This window comes from Nipponia nippon, unplaced genomic scaffold (assembly GCF_047370975.1).
Source record: "Nipponia nippon isolate SJK-2023a ecotype South Korea unplaced genomic scaffold, ASM4737097v1 scaffold_9, whole genome shotgun sequence".
In the NCBI taxonomy this organism is placed as follows: domain Eukaryota; kingdom Metazoa; phylum Chordata; class Aves; order Pelecaniformes; family Threskiornithidae; genus Nipponia; species Nipponia nippon.
In genome coordinates this window covers 47610544-47627249 of record NW_028262413.1, presented here as the reverse complement: position 1 = coordinate 47627249, position 16706 = coordinate 47610544, and the positions used below count along the sequence as shown (strand labels likewise).

General features: G+C 39.5%; 1 protein-coding gene across 8 annotated transcripts in view; it reads right to left on the bottom strand.

The window, feature by feature from the left end:
* Nucleotides 1-16706, bottom strand: part of MAP2K5 (mitogen-activated protein kinase kinase 5) — a 140837-nt gene that overhangs the window by 116594 nt on the left and 7537 nt on the right. For 7 of the 8 annotated variants that reach the window (XR_015701397.1, XM_087744317.1, XM_087744318.1 and 4 more), the window contains exons 3-6: nucleotides 11335-11402; nucleotides 6395-6464; nucleotides 2715-2755; nucleotides 1904-1971 (exon numbers count right to left, since the gene is read on the bottom strand). Coding sequence is in view for 7 of the 8 variants with exons in the window: in XM_087744317.1 (XP_087600443.1) it covers nucleotides 1904-1971; nucleotides 2715-2755; nucleotides 6395-6464; nucleotides 11335-11402 (247 nt within the window). In the remaining variant the exon portion in view is untranslated. Of the gene's footprint in view, nucleotides 1-1903; nucleotides 1972-2714; nucleotides 2756-6394; nucleotides 6465-11334; nucleotides 11403-16134; nucleotides 16239-16706 lie in introns of those variants that run through there. The other variant, XM_087744320.1, reaches the window with a different exon arrangement.

Below are 16706 nucleotides of genomic sequence, written 5' to 3'. Positions count from 1 at the left end.
CTTGTTCAACACAGCAAACTGCTTGGATGGAAGTATGTCTGCAAAACTTAATCTCAAAGAGACATTCTGCTCTTATTATTGAAGCTAAAAAAAAAAAGTACAAAATAATATATTCTTGAAAGGCATGTGCATGTGTCTTGATCACAGATCATTATTAACAAGAACAGTGAAAACACAGATTTCATATTTGGTGGCTTTGTTCTTTAATAGGCCTCTTGTTCCCACGACTACTTTAAAGAAAAATTAAGTTTTCCAAGGAAACATAAGTTGATCTTGTCATCTTTCATGACTAACAATTTGTGAACATGAAACAAAGAGAGACTTTCAATTACTTCAAAAACAAAACTCATAGTGCAGAAGGTTTCGGAAAAGGAATGGCAATTAACCACCAAATAAGGTGACAAGAATCTTCTAGAAGCTTCATTTTCAATGCACTTTAAGAACAAGCTCAAAGTACAGGAAGTACTGAACGCCAGAGCACAGCAGCGACAGAGAGCAGCTTTATTTAGTTCAGCGGTACGACAGATTGGGAGGAGGACTGCAGTTCATAGAGACATTCAGATTTATTTTCTTTAAAGAGTCTTGGATAGGATCTTCACCATTGCAATACACAGCAAATCTCCCCCAACGGATGGGGCCAAACTTTGCCAGAGGAGACTGACACAGGGTACTGGCTTTCTTTTTTTAATCTCTACAATTAGCAAAGCCACTAAAGGGAGCATTCAAAACTGGTTTTAGTGGTACCTGAATGGAACTACCCACTGCAGCACAACTCCAGCACTGCTGCCAACCACGTGGGGTGGCATCCTCCTCGTCAGCGGGTAACCACGTCACATCAGTCCCACCACGCAAGGACAAGGTTTGTGGGACAGTCCCACCACTGCAGCACTTTGTGGCGTCTGCCAGCACGGGTACCGACACTTCACCGACTGAACATGCTCAATGCAATACAATTGTGCCTTTGATCATGTTCCTCTCTCTCAATTCTTTTTCAAAATGCTCTCGGAGAGAAAAGGGAGCAGCATGCTGATACACAGATAAGTCTAATATTATATGCTTATTAGAAAAATAGAATAATTTAGGTTGAAAGGGACCTCCAGAGATTTCTATTCCCATGTTTCAAATACGCTTTTATATGAAGAGGATGAAGGCAGACTTTTCTTCTTTCCTTTTAAGAACACACAAGGTTTTTTGTGGGTTTTTTTTGTTTGCTTTAACATCAGTATTGAGTACGCCACCTTCCTGTAACAGTTCATGTAATAAAAGGGAGTTTATGCTCCAGTATTTAAAAACAGATCTCTAGGGAAAAGAAGAGAAAGAGTTCTCTTGCATTTTAAGATCTTAACGTGGGTTTTGAAATTAGGTCTGGAATCTAAAAAGAAAGATAAGGGAGATGGCCTCCAAAACTTCCCTAAAACTGTATGAAACAGGGCACCTAAGCTGTTCAGATTTTCAAAAAAAAATCTTACCCCACAATAATAAACCTACTGAATTGGGTATCAAATTTTAAAACCAAAGAATCCTGGAATGAGATAAGCAACGAAGACCTGAACATGCAGACCTTGCCATAGACAGTGATTATTAGACCAACTGAAACAAATTACCTCACCCATAAACAGTATTCCAATGCTTTATAAAGGACAAAGCCATCTGAAATAGCCAGCAAAGACTTATTTCTTTCAGCAGAAAATAATTCTCCTGAAGAACCAGCAGTACGAGTCTAACAAGATCCATGAATCAAGGTAATTCCGTCTTCCCCACTTCACTCCTGCGTGCCCAGTAGTCATATTGAAAAAGTTATTCAACATCAAGCTTATCGTTGGTAACTACTGCACACAAGGTTCCATTTTGTTTTAATAAAAGAAAACAAAACAAAACATATGCTCCCCTTCTGGACTCTTACCTATTGCTTGGAAGGGAATCCGAGACCGCCGAACTGCTATTATTAGCAGACCCTGCTCGCGTATTTACCTGCAGGCAGGGAAAGAATCTTTATCAGTCGTTTGTGTTCAGAGGACACTATTCTAATTAACCTGTAATTTGCCACGAATTTCTCATTTCACTATGAAGGTTAATTAGCTTGTTGCTAGGCATGCCGATGGTTGAGATCTCGCCTGTATGTAGGTTAGCAGGCTATACAATTCACGGACTACAATATACTATCTTTACCTCTTAAAAGCTTAGTTAAATAATACAGAAAGAGAGAGGATATGTCCACCATTTATTCTCATTTTAAAAACTAAACAATCATTTAATGTATCCGTAGTCTTCCGCATTTCCAAATGGGTACGATTACAGAAGCAATAAGCCTACCTGAATGAATCAAACGACCTAAAAGAATTTCATTGCAGTGCCTTCCACACTTAGATAAATTACTGAAATCAAATGAACATGGTGGGGTTTTTTAAACTCTTTGAAGTAGTAGCAGACATCAGTTGATAAACTGAATATTGAAATTTAGGAACCTTGTTAACAGAGGTTAAAAACAAAAAGAAAAGCAATTCCATTTTTAATAAAACTGCATATATAGATATCGCAGCCAACACCCAGCAGACGAATCCTTCTCCCACCCTCACACACACACAAAAAATTAAAAAAAAAAAAATCTGCTTGTCAGAGCTCAAGAAAGTGCAGTTTTATTTGACATTTCAATAAGTGGAACACAGCATTACAAATCCATCTAACTTTACTGAAACAATTATTGAAATTCGTACCTTCAGGCCATGTATGTTCCGTTTCCCAGGAGGCTTGCAGGCTGAAACAGTAATTGACTAAATTGTAGAACACATCAGGGCCATTTACAAATTTGCTCAAAATGAATCTTTTAAAAAGAAATGAGGGTGACACCAAAATTAGCAGAGAGAAATGATTGAAAAGTGCCTCACAAGACCCAGAGTGGGAATTATGAACCAGGATTTTTAACTTGCAGGAGTGAGCATTTATAAATGTTAAGAGCTTTCTGACACCATGTAATATAAATTCTAATTTCTGCTTAAAAGACATCAAAATCAAGAGAACTGTTGGCTTAAATTATCAGATTCTTTTTGTAATTCAAATTAAAATCAATATCTTATGCCACTATATTTTCACATGCTGTATTTTTTCTGGCATTTAACAGAAATATTTGCAAGATGTATTTTAAAGGAATCAGCTGCCACACATCATGAATTAGTCATACTGTCAAATGCAGACAGTTTGTTTTAAATGTGGAAAAAAACATGTCAGGGGCAACAGCAGTGAGTCTCAAGAAACCAAATACTGGATAAATGCAATACAAAATGCCACATTTTGGACACAGATGTGCAAATGTGGCATCTTATTATGACATCTAGGTTTACAGAGGGACATGCTGCTTGAGGAGAAAGTATTTTCCTGAAGTCTCTCGAACTATATATTGCCTTGTTCTTCCATTCGGTGGATGTGCTTTTGTCAAATGTTAAAGCCACAAAGGCTTCTAGCTACATGTTACAGACAGTTCCCATTTTAAAACTACAGTGCCCTACAAATTGTATGTTAAAGGGCCTGTCACTTTTGATTGATTGTCTGAGGAGGGATGTATTTGATTTTTCTCTTTCTCTGATGCACATGCATTTCACTTCAATTTTTGACAGCAGGAAACAGAACTATTTATTAGTCAGAAGGACACAGATGATAGTTATTAAACACATCAGTTAGGGCCAGGCCTTGTGCCTTTAAATTACATTAGAATGTACATGTTAAAGAAGAAAAATATGATGATGCTGTAGGCATAAAAAAAACCCAGAAAACAATAAACTATTCTAAAATACATATAAGCGTATTTTTTCCAATAGATTTAACATCTTGTTCAAAATGTTGATTTTAAAGACTAATATTTTTTTATGAAAGATATATATATATATATATATATATATTTGAATAGTATATTCACCTTGCATTCCACAGATGGGATATATATATAACAGACAGGATACGTATATGTGTGTGTATGCACACACTCTCTTGTTTATGTATATGCATACAGAGGTTTATTTTCAACATAAAAAAAGCACTCTGGCTCTTACTACCCAGACAGCAACAATGCATTTTTTTTTTTTAAATAGACAAAATACCATTTTGTGCCCTTAAAGACCTTTAAATTATCAAATGAACAGAGCACAGCCAAGGTAACACAGGACAGCACATAGATATTTACTACTGGCAGGCTTTATGGAAGACATGAGTTTTCAGAAGCTGACTGGAGACAGCAACTGGGAGGCTTCCTCAGAAGTAAGGGGGGCAGAAAGGGAAAAGGACTCAAAGGAAGACTGGGTTTGCAAAGGAAGCTCTGAAAGAGGGAGAACCTTAAATTACAGGCAGAAAAGCCACACGTTACCAGTGGTGCTTTAAACTGCAGTACATACAGAGACACAGCCAAAAGGGCATGAAAGCGCTTGTGCTAACAAAATTTGTGATGTTCATTAGAGAGGCAGGATAAGAACTTCAAATGCCAGAAGACAGAAAAAAAAAAAAGGCAGGAAAGTGCATTTTGTTAGATATTGCGGAAAAGCAGCAGCAGAACTTAGAGGCAGTCTGGGTATGAAGGGAGGGCAGGGTAGCTTTAAAGCTGCAACCGAGAAAGAATAGATGTTTTAAGAAGGTGATTTGGAAAGATGAAACAGCAACTCAGCTCTGAAGCAATTCAGAGTACGAGGAAATACCCAGCAGACACGTGCGTAGTTGAGCCCATGATGAAAATGTGGAGATAATACATGGGGATCATACCCTCAGCAGCATGGAGATGAATTCTGAATCTGTACAGTCAAAGAAGAGTATCCTGGGATGTCAAGGAAATAGAAAAAGGAGAAAGCAGCAGGAGCAGGAATCTACTTGGCTGGTTCTTCATGAATGACCCAAAAGGAGACTCTAAAAGAAGGTTAAGCCTGATTTGTAACCTCAAAGTGTCCCTTTAAACACTCAGGCATGCCAGCTACTGAGCACCTCCTGCCACAACTTCCTCGAACAGCTTGCTTAAGGGGAAATATATCCAATTGCCTTGTATTTCCAGGGTTTCCCACCTATTAGGATCATCCACTACACCAGTTTCTCCAAGCCACCTGAAAGCCAGGCATTTTATTTCTTGGAAGTGGTGCTCAGTGTTTTTAGACCGAGTGCATGTCAGGACCGAAATGGTCTTCTACAGAAAGAGGTTCAGGAGAAAGGCCGAGACCCTCGCGTCTCAGCCTGGGAAGAGGCGAGGGGGCAGAACGCAGCTTCCCCCTTCACAGTTGCCCTTGCACTCGTCTCACGAGAATGCATCTCAGCTGCTGATGGCTCTGGAGTCCTGCAGCTCGAATATCTGGGAGCTCCCCCTCTCAATCAGACCCTGCTAGCCTGAGCCATTAAAAAAAAAAAATCTCCCTATTCCCCTTGAATTCAAGTCTCTCTTCCATAGGAGCGTACTAAACTACCAGGAAAGCCAGCCTCCTTTTGAGACCTTATTAGCATGTGTTTGAGAAGACTGTTGGTTAATTGCCCAATTCAAACTTCAGAGAGTTGTAAGTAATGGAAGTCTAGAATGCTTAATTGGGAAACTCATAGTATGATTATTTGTATAATATCAGTTAAGTGAGAAGAGTTTAATTTTTAATTATTTCAATTAATTTATTGCTGGGAGATTTACTTGGAGAATTTAAACCTTATCTGTTTCATCAATTAAGAATCAGAGATTCAAAGACAGGATAGTGAGAGCGTCTGAATGAATCAGCAGAATTATGTAATGTATCCATCTTTTCTAACCATTATTTGAGTTGAGAGCAAGCGGTGCATTCCCAAAAACCTAACTAGCTGCCTACGGATTTTTGTTGAGGATGTAGATGACCTATTTTTTAATTGCCTCAGCCCACATAATTGATTACATCTTTCCCTGTTCAGGAGAACTATTAAAGTACTGGTGATGATTTTGATGCCACTAAGTGCCCAAATCTCAAATAAAATATGTCACGCATCGAGCTTCTGTGACAGACACGTTCCCATTTTTAAAATGAACAATGACAGCCGCGTTCCCCAAGTCTGTTAGACTGATTAATGATATTAAAAGATCTCAACAAAACCCAATTTTCTTAAGTATCCAAAACTTAAGTTATTCATCTGCTTTGGTCTGAATACATGCAGAACCATCACCAACGAGTTTTTTAAATGTACATAAATATGTACTATGCAAACTGAATCTTGTTAGTCTAATTTACTCCAGTAAATTAGCTATTTTATATGCAATAAATGTAGTTTTCACTACACTCCCCACAATAATGAATTCTTCTATCCAAATTAAGAGGTAAACATCATGTTATGTGCATTTAAACCTCCTGAAAACATAACTGTTGATGAAACAGTTTACTGATATCATCACTGTTGATTAGAATTTGTTAAGCATTACCTCTTGGATATATCTGTAGAGGCTCTATTAACTGTCCATTTACTTGCTGTTCCATTACAGTGGAGTAATACTGCAAAGAGATTAAAGAAAAAGATTACTCAGTAATATATGAATAGTAGTAAGAGCACTTATGGATTGTTTAATTCAATGTTTGTTTTGGTTTTTTTTTTAAATTGCCACAGTACATATCAGCCTTTAGAATGCTTCCTCACCATTTGCAACGTTCACGCAATGAAGTGGCACGGAGGAACGTAAGCAAGGGGCTGTGAGGCCCAGCACAGTACTGACTCCAGCACGGGGATCTGTTACCAGCTCAGCTAAGCAAGTTTCAGGCCCACCTGAAACCTGGGAATGCTTCAGAAGAGTGAGCAAATGAAACATTTACAGCAAACACAGCAGTTGCCACACCTGGGGAAGCCAGGAAAACCAGTCAAATGTGGAAACAAAGAAATGCTGTAAATATAGTCCAAAACTGTGCAATTGGGAAAACTCCAAGGGAAAAAAGAATCTGGGAACTGTCCAAGAATTTGCAGCGATGAAGCACAGTCAGGGCAGCTGGGGCCACATCGCCCATCAGCGGAGATGTCGTTCATTCCCTTAGCGTACAAATTTAATGCACAGTAGGGTATGCAAAACAGCGTTAGTAGAAAGCCACTGCAGACATACCAAGACCTCGGGCTCCGCAGGGACTGCTAGGAGTCATCTGCGGGGGGAAGTTCATTGATAAAGAAAGGCTAAGAATGGACAAAAAGGGATGCCAAAGTATCTGAGAACGACAAGAGCCAGGAAGACAGAAAATATCTGACGTGGCACAAGGAAGCCTGAGAAGTGGCACGAGGATGAAGAGTGGCATTAAATGAAGAAATAAACATTTGGATTAAATAAATCAAAATCTTCATTAGCCTTTCATAATTGACCCTCACTCCTGAGGAGGGGTGGATGCTCACCAGACAGGACGTTTAACATGACGACCAGACAATCCTGGGGCAGGAGACAGACCTTGCTAAGAGTTTACTGCCAATAACCCACACGTCTCTCATCGCGATGTGTTAAATATTGAAAGCACATCACAAAGCGCGTTTCTTTTGCGATTGCCGAACATCTTTGAAGCAAGCACGCTGGCTGTTGGCCAGATCTTCATGGCATAAATCAGTGTAGCTCCACTGACTTTCATGCTAATTCTCACCAGCCGAGTGTGGTCTAAGACTTCAGCATGTCACTGTTACCAGTGTTTTGTGATACTATTACTCAAACTGGCAAGAACGGATGTCAACAAGAAAAAAAAAAAGTCTAAGTCTCTATGGAATCAAACACACATATTTCACTCACACCAATGGTTTCCCATAACACAAACAGTTTTTACTTACGCAACTTAAAAAAGACAAAAGTTTATTAACGACCTAACATTACCAAACATTTTTCTGTCCTCTTACAATGGGATTAAACACGTGAACTATAGTGAGCAAATGTTAGATGGACACCAAAGCGAATCTATGTGCAGAAGTTTTTCAGTGCTTCTGTTTTTCACATTCACGTCAAGAAACAGGAAGAAATCTCCTTTTTGTGAGAAAACTGGTATGAAGAAAATTGCTGAGGGTTTAAGGACCTGTCCAGCCCCACCTCCTGTGTGTACATCTAGTATGATGCCTGCTGCTAAAAGCATTTCCCTCATTAAAATCTCACCACAAGATTTTCGAGCGGGGCATCTCATTCATACTAGTGCGCAAACATATAAATCCATATCTTAAATAACCGCGTGACACATGCTTTCACTGTGCTTATACAGAGCAAAGCTATTCATTACAACAGCCCACTCTTTTGAAATGATCAAGAGGTTTTTCAGGAGTCAGGACTACCCCATAGACTTATTTTGTATCGGGGGGCCATGAATAACATGCCAAATCCTCCCCCACGTCCCCATATCCCTTCATAAAAATGTGTCACCAGTACCTAATAGTTACGGAGCTGTGAAAGCATCTCCTGCTCCGCTGGGGGCCAAGATTCCTTAAGAAAAACAAACTTTTTTATTAGCATTTTACTGATGCCATTCTATGACCTGAAGACATATATATACACACAGTATAAACATATATTACATACTCTCTAGAATAATAAACTAAAATAAACACACACGAGACTGTTTCCTACCAAAAAAAAAAAAATGGAGGGGGAGAGAGAGAGAGAAAAAACATGGCCCTCTCCATTACTCAAACAGTGATGACAAGTAAATGAAATATCAATCATGTAAGCTGTCAACCTTTTGGGACAGCAATAACTGTTAACAAGTAGTCTGGAAAAATTGTCTGAAAATGACTTGTCCTCCACACATGAGCATTTGAGGTTTCCATGGAAAATTAAGATGCCAGTGGCTATTTGGAACATTGTTCAGGTATTCTTTTTAATGGAAAATTTGCCAGTTATTGATCCAAAGCATGTACCCCTTGCTTTCAGAAAGCTGCAAGCAACTTTCCAATCAGTGGCTGTCAAAAAAATTACTGCCTTTTTATACTGATACAAGACAACAGCTAAAGTGCAACTCCACTGCTGCTCAATGTCTGTGTTTAATTAACTGCAATGCATAACAGAAAAAATAATTTTATTTACCATTCCATAATATTTGCATAGGCATAATAGAAAGTATTTCTGCATACCCTAAAATAATTCCAGAACTGCCTGAAATAACTTACTGTCAAGTTCGGAAACCAAAGAACCTAAAGATAAGAGGCCGTGCTTGATTCAAAACATCTTCCCCAATTACAGTGTCATACGTGCACGGAAGAGATCCGTATTGTCAGGGAATTATTTTTTTTGTTCTTAAACTGAAAGAAAACCCTTCACTTGCATTTTGGAGAATACTCGCAGAACTGGAGGTAAACTGCACCATGTAAAAATTCCTAGAAATATTTTAGCAGCTGTTCAATCCTCCAAATATTTGTTGCAGGCCTCAAGTTGCTAAAAGAAAGAGTATTTTTCTTCCCCAGTATATTCTTCAAAGCTATGGTAGCTCAATTCCTTTTCTTGGAGGCTAAGAGCATTTGTTTTCTTATACACATATCCCAAAATGACACCTATAGGATGTTAGAAAGTTAAACCATCAAGGCAACACTCAAATAGAAAACTAGTTTAAAACTGAAGGGAAAATTTTCAGAGAAGAAAAGCTGCTGAAGCGGAAAGAAGTCATTTACAGACATCCCATAATTTTTAAGGGAAAGCAGAGAGTTGAGCAATCATAACTCTAATGTACTGAAACTTTAACAGTAAGCTTGGAAGCATAGCAAAAAGATGACCTTACAAAGGCATGATTAATCTTAAGACCGTGCCAGGAAAATTCAAGTTTTCCAGTTTAACAGCAAAAAACGGCAGGCATTTTATAAGGAGAAAAAAAAATTAAAAATTGAGAAACACAAGGAATTCCAGCGGCGAAGCATCACCAGGGATCTAGTTGTATGAAATAAAACAAAAAACCCTCAAAGAAGCACAAAACCCCCTTAACTACAGCAAGATTTTTCTTCCTTTCTTTCACACAACTGTCTCGCGCTCTTTGATATCAAACTTGTAATACAATGGTTTCGCCTCCTCTGGAAAGAAAACTGCATGAGAGAAGCTTATTTAATAAATCCCTTGAGTTTCACAGAGATCAATCACAAGCATGTGGAACCTGCTCTTCTTTCACCCCAGGATTAAGTCCTAGGCAATGACTAAAGTCCCTTTGAACCAGGGTCTGCTAACAGACTTCCAGGTGACGAACGTCCACCCCAGCCTTCGCAAGGGAAGAGCGCTGGAGCGCAGAAATAGTACAATCTCTGCAGATATCAAAAGGATCGGAATTTCACTGAGGAAGCCTTCCTGGAGCCTAGAAAACATGAGCCCCCTTCCCAGGGAACATTGATCATTTGATGTATTTATGTGCTAAGTTCACAACGACGAAACGACATTGTTTTGCCAAACACCAGAGAATACGTGCCCAAGAGGGATCCACTACGCAGGGACTCGGGCAAGATGTAGGGGATGCGAGCACGTCCCTGCTCTGCTTCCTCCGTGACGGGGAACCGATGAGGAGGACTAAACTGAACTAAGTCCCATCAAACCCACCTACGAATGGCACTAAACAGGGCTTGTTTCTAGTATGTTCCAAGCTAAGGCCGTTAATATAGCGAGAAGTGCACTTTATAAGGCACTAGCATTCCATCTGGCTTAGAGAGAAAATACCCATTTGTTATTTTCTTGCTTATCAATTTGATTTGAAAGGAAACGTTAAATGATTTTTTTCACTTACATCTGCAACATGAAAGATACACTGAAGCTATATTCGAATTATTTTGTTTCAATAAGTAACTGCATACTTTATTTCTGTAGACAGATTTTATATTTATAGGTATCTAGACAGAGATTTTACACACATCTATATATATAAAAGCACACACAGGCACACATATATCTCATATTAAAAAACAGAAAATACGTCTTTAAATCCTCTATGAATATTGAGCCTGCAGCTACAATGAAACTCTTCCGTTAGGAGGGGTGAAACAGTCTCCAGATGAAAGTAGATTTTGAAAAATTTTTAGAGCCCAGGGGTTCATTTTTAATGAGCCGTTACTTTAAGTACTGCATAAAAAATACAAGAAATTGATAGTCCATTTAGCCTGCACTATACCTAATGCAAAAGTCATTAAGATGCATTATTCTTAATGTTTATGATATGATCAATAAGCGTACAAGTCTTTTTTTTTTTTAAAGAGTCAAGCATGTTCATATATCTCATGTGATATAGTTTTTAAACACCTACACTTAATACAGGAATATTATACTGTCAACTTAATACAGGAATATTGTACTGTGAACACTGCAGCTTACATTAACACTCTGATACAAGCAAAAATACACAAACAGAAAATGAAAAACATGGAAAATACCAGCATTTGTTATACTATACCTACATAGGACAGCATGGCTTTCATTTCTTCATCGCTTCTAACAGTAATCCGATCACCATCCTCATCTTCGTCTAACAAAGAAATGTATTACGTTAATGAACAATGGAAGAAGGATATTTACAATTTTAATACGCTAGGTTTTTACCAGGATTTTTAGAAGCAAATAAAAATATGAAGAATGTATAAGCCAACTACAAAGGTAACCAGGTACTCTGAAATAATAATGCATAATGACTCCAAACACTAATTAACAAAGACTACAATTACATCTAAGAAGGGGGCATGAACAAAGTGCTCAAAACTTTGCTCTCAACAGTTCTTTTATTGCCAGAACCTCTCCAGAAGCCAAGCACCTCACACATGCTGTAATACCCCTCACTGAAACCCATCAAGGTATTCTCTTGACACAGCAAACACAAAGTAAAGTTTCTGAGCGTGCTTCGATCCTCCCAGATGGAGTTAAGTTTTGGTAGTTTCTTTCATCAGAATTCCTACAATTAAAAAACAAACAAACCAAAAACCACATACATGAAACGGTTTCCCTCCCACTAAAACCTTCTGGTCTTACTGTCAACCCTCCATCAACCCCCCTGCCCCCATCCCTGTTAGCAATGCACGGGCACCTCTGCTTCTTCATGACACAGCAACGTTGACTTAAAAACTGTCACTTACAAGTGGACACAAATCCACAACGTTTATACAGAGAGATTTAGATGAAGACAGAAGTTTGTGAACAAGCAAAACCAGCCTGTGGTTTTGTTCGTAGTGCAACCGTGGGTGAAGAGGAGGCAGGAGGCACAGGCAGCACTACCAGGCAACCACGGTTTCGTGATGGCGGCTCAGGCACGGCCACAAACGCACAGACAAGGCACTTCTGGCATAAGGAAAGAGGCTGCTGTAGAAACAGAACCAGAGGAAAGGGAGCAAGAATCGGAAAGGCTCCAGCAGAGCAAGGCATTCAGAAAGAATTATTAATATCAAGATCTGAAGGAGGAATAGACTTTCCAAAGACATATGGCGGGATTCAGCAGGTGCAGATTTACCAGGGGGCTCAATCCCCCCCATTAGCACCAGCTGGTGCAACAACACGCTCCAGTGTCACAAGCCGCCGTAGCTGAGACACCCTGCGCGGTTCCTTCACTCCGACGGGAGCAGCGTCCACCCCGTCCTCCTCTCCTGCCCCGGTCCTCGTGAAAACCTCGCACGCTTTCACCGATGGGAGAGCTGCACCCGTCGCCAGACAAATGGAACAGACCCCTCCCCTCCAAATCAGTTACAAAATGTTAATTTCTTTTTATTGTTCTAGCTTTGGGGGAGAAGGGAGGGGTTAATGGTCTGTCTCCAATTTTTGCCTGCTGCAATTTAAATATCTTCCTCAGATACTTATTAAAAAAAAAAACCCAACAACACAAAAAAAACGCACCCACAAAGCACATTGGTGTATACCCCAGTTTTACATTTGTTTTTTCCCTTTGGAACGGGAGCTCTTTGAAAATAAAACAATAACAGAACATCCAACTGATACCAAAGAACGGCTGACAAATTTGCACGCCTTTTTGTCCAGAAAAGGTCTATTGTGGGGAATCTCAAACACGCAGGCCCATTTGAGTTGGGATATTTAAAAGGTCTGAGACACCCACCTCTTCCTGAAAGCTGACGGGGCTCAGCGTGCCAGGACACGTCCACACACACGAGGAGGGACAGACCAGAACAATTCTGCCCGTGCTCCAAGTTGCAAGCAAGCTGGTCAGAAAGCCGTATGGTTACAAAAGAAAAGCACTCTGCCCGAGCTAACGTGCACCAGGAAATCAAGGAGCAACATGCACACCATATGCCAAACACCTGCTAAATACCAAAGGTGAGGACACGGAGGTGAGCGAGTGCATTTATACTACTTCGGGACTGGAGCACGTTTGCTCCTGACCAGCTCAGGACGCGAGCAGAGGCTGGGGCAGTCTGTCTGTCTGTTCCCATCTCTGTAGACGTGCTCTGCCCGACACAGGTGTTCTCTGCAATCACGGTCCCCGCGTAATACATCAGCATAAAAAAAACGCCATTATGTCCCTGGATGAAAACTCACTCTTGCTCCTAGTTATGCACAGGAATCTGGGAAGAGATCTGAGTCAACAAATCAAAATTACCTGAGAAAAGGAGTTTGTTGATTTTGCTTCTGAAAACCTTGCAGGTAATTCTGATGCTACGATGAAAAAAGCAAAACAATGCAGAATAGAGAGCAAGACACCAAGAGAGAAATAATAAGGAAAAAAGGTAACGTAAAAACCCTAAAATTACCCTTTAAAAATGTACCAGAAGAGAGCTATGGGACACTGGAAATGTGGAAGCTGGAAGAGGAACGAGGTAGCACAGTGATGTCCTACAAGAGCCTCGTCTCATGGAAATTTAACTGGTGAACTGCCAGATTGCTAAAACTACTTGCTAGGGTTACCAGCCTGCAGCGAGTCTTGAATGATGAAAAGATTAAGAAGAGTTAGTGAGTTGAAACTGAATGCTTCCTTGCCTGGAAACATTTTAGGCAGAAAGGAGGAGGAGTTGTAAAACTGCTACCTGGCCAAAACCCAAGTCCCAGTCGCAGCGTGTAACGGAGTAAGAAAGGCTGAAGAAGCAGCTGCTGGAACAGTGAACACAATGAATGCCATGCATCAACAAGAAGGGATTAGAGTAAAATGCAGAAGAGGGGAAACATGACAGGGAGGGACGAATATACGGAGATAAAAGCTGTTAAACAAGCCTCACTTTAGGGAACAAACTGAGCTGGGACCACCAAAAATGAAAAAAGCTGGAAAGCTCTTAGAGCCCACTTGCAAAATGTTTATTAAAAAAAAAAAATCCTCACACATTATTCATTTCAAAGGATTAAGAAATCAACACTGAAGTTCTCAGAACCGCAAAATTCCTGATGGTGGCACAAAAAGAATAAATTAAAAATACGTTGATGAAAAGGCATAAAATGTTACCTGGCATTAAAAAAGCCAAATCTAAAATAACCAAGCAATGCTTGTAAAGAGCAAAACCAGAAAAAAAAAAATTCTCCTATCTGTGCAGAGACCCTTTGCCATCCTACCACGACATTTAAGTGGGCATAGCCCAAAAACTAGCTAGATGTGACACACGGGTTCAGAAAGATTTCCAGGCTTCTCTACTTGCCTAAAGCACAGCAATATGATTTTCCAGCACATTAGGGAAGCAAAAGTAGAACCAAAAAATCCTACGTACTGGCTGGATTTTGCTAATGTCACTTAAAATGGAGGAAGAAATCCTTGCAAGATACCAAATAGAGTGCAGCAGATGGTAAACAAATATTATGAAGCAATCTTCACAAAATCTGCAGTGTGTCACAAATATACAAAATGGCAGAGTTTGGATAAAAGGATCATAACAGGCCATATGTTGTTAGTGATTTTATTTGTAGCGATGCGTAATACAATGGTGAAATCCACATAAAGGTCCAACAGTAGGAGAAGTGCAGCCCCAGGTAGGAGCCGCAATGGATGGTACGCTGTAGATAACAATAACTAAACAAACAGCAGAGGAACCTGCACTGGATGGCAATTATCCACATCTGAAGAAGCAATGAAGCAGGCGAGAACGAAGCTTAAGCTGGTAAAATTTGATTCCATTTGATATGGAAAAAGTAACCAGAAAAATCACGCATCAATATACATAACATATTTTAGATGCCAGTTAAATGGCAGGGGAAATGGTTTTGTGCAGATGTAAATGACAGACTAGAGACACGAACTGAAAGCACAGAAGCAGATGTTAGAAGACACAACGAAATAAGTATTTCCAGGAAAGTTCTACACATGGTACCATTAATATGGGCTACTGCCCTGATTGCAGCGACTGCAACTGGTGCATGAAGTTCAAACAAAGCTAATGTGTGATGTGGGAGGTATGTAAAAAAAATATTAACAAATCATAAAAAAAAAAAAAGGCAAGGTCTGGAGCCTGGCGTTGCTCAAGTCTCTTTAGAAAGTCTTGTTTTAAAAAGCAGGGCAGGAGAAACGTCAAGACTACAGAGAAATAACACTTATAATCTCCATTCTTAGGTTTCTGGTATTTTAGGAGAGGAAAACACAAACATATGAAAAGAAAAATGGAAAGCACTAAATAATACTTGAAGGACCATAAAACAATGTTTCCTTTGATTATCTACACGCAGAATTATCCACGAAGCTCTAAAAAAGGGGAGAAATGCTAATAAGAATGCAAGGCCCTATCTTGTCGTAGCTGCTCTCTCACCTTCAGCATCACTACCTTACACTTCTAATCCCCTGCAGTTCCTTCCTGCTATTTCATCTCTATCAAAGGAAAACACAGACTTACACAGAAAAAACCCCATACAATAAACATTAAAAGGGAGTAGCAGGAGCCCTCTCCACCTGGAAGAAAACTCTAGCTTGGTATCTTATCCCCTAAGACACAGATGTTTGACTCATCTTTGCAGCTTATTGCTCTCCAGTTAGGACAATCCCCCAGGAATTCCTCCAAAAATAAAAATTAACAGGGTTCAAAGAATGGAGCTGAAATCTGCTGAATAGAGCAGATATAGGCCTAAATCTGCACTAACAATCACCAAGAGCTTTCCTAACTCAGCAAAAGCACAAAATAACCATCTTCACAAGGTGCAAGTCCCATTATGGGCAACCCCCAACCTACAGCCTTCTCAGGTCCTACACAGAACCTATTTTCCCAGCTTCTCAACCTGACCCACCTGCCCTTCTAGAAGTTATCACCACTGCCCAAGTCTAACCAGGTGCCATTTTCCTGCAGCTCTCATACCTCCTCCAGGAGCTGAAGCTGAATAACTACTGACACCTCCCGCTCTCGCACACGAGACAGAGAAGATGGTGTATTTAGCTTGAGCCCAGCAGAAGGAGAAAAGGAAAACTAAAAACACAGCAGTCCTTCTAGCAAAAAAAAAAAAAAAAAACAGACGTCTGTTCCAGTGAAAAGAAACATTAACTTCTAATGCTGCTATATTTGGTACAAATCTGTACATTGTACCACATTTCTATAAAAGCTGCTGCTCTTTTGGTTTCTTCCAATGGAGGATTAAAATTTTAAACTTAGACCTACAGGTACTTTATACTTTTCATTTAATTTGAGCAATATAATTGCAGTGAGGAGTAAGAGCATGGTAAGGTCATGCTGGTAATTAAAGCTATATTGTAGAAATATGCTCATTCAAGATGTGATTAAATAATAAAATATTACTCAGTTCAGTATCATCATTAAACTTGCATTAACGCATAAATATTTAACTGTAACATATAATGAATGTAAACATTATTTGTTTAAAAAATGACAGCCCTATAATGTGACAAAGCAGACAGTTTATACGAGTCGTACTT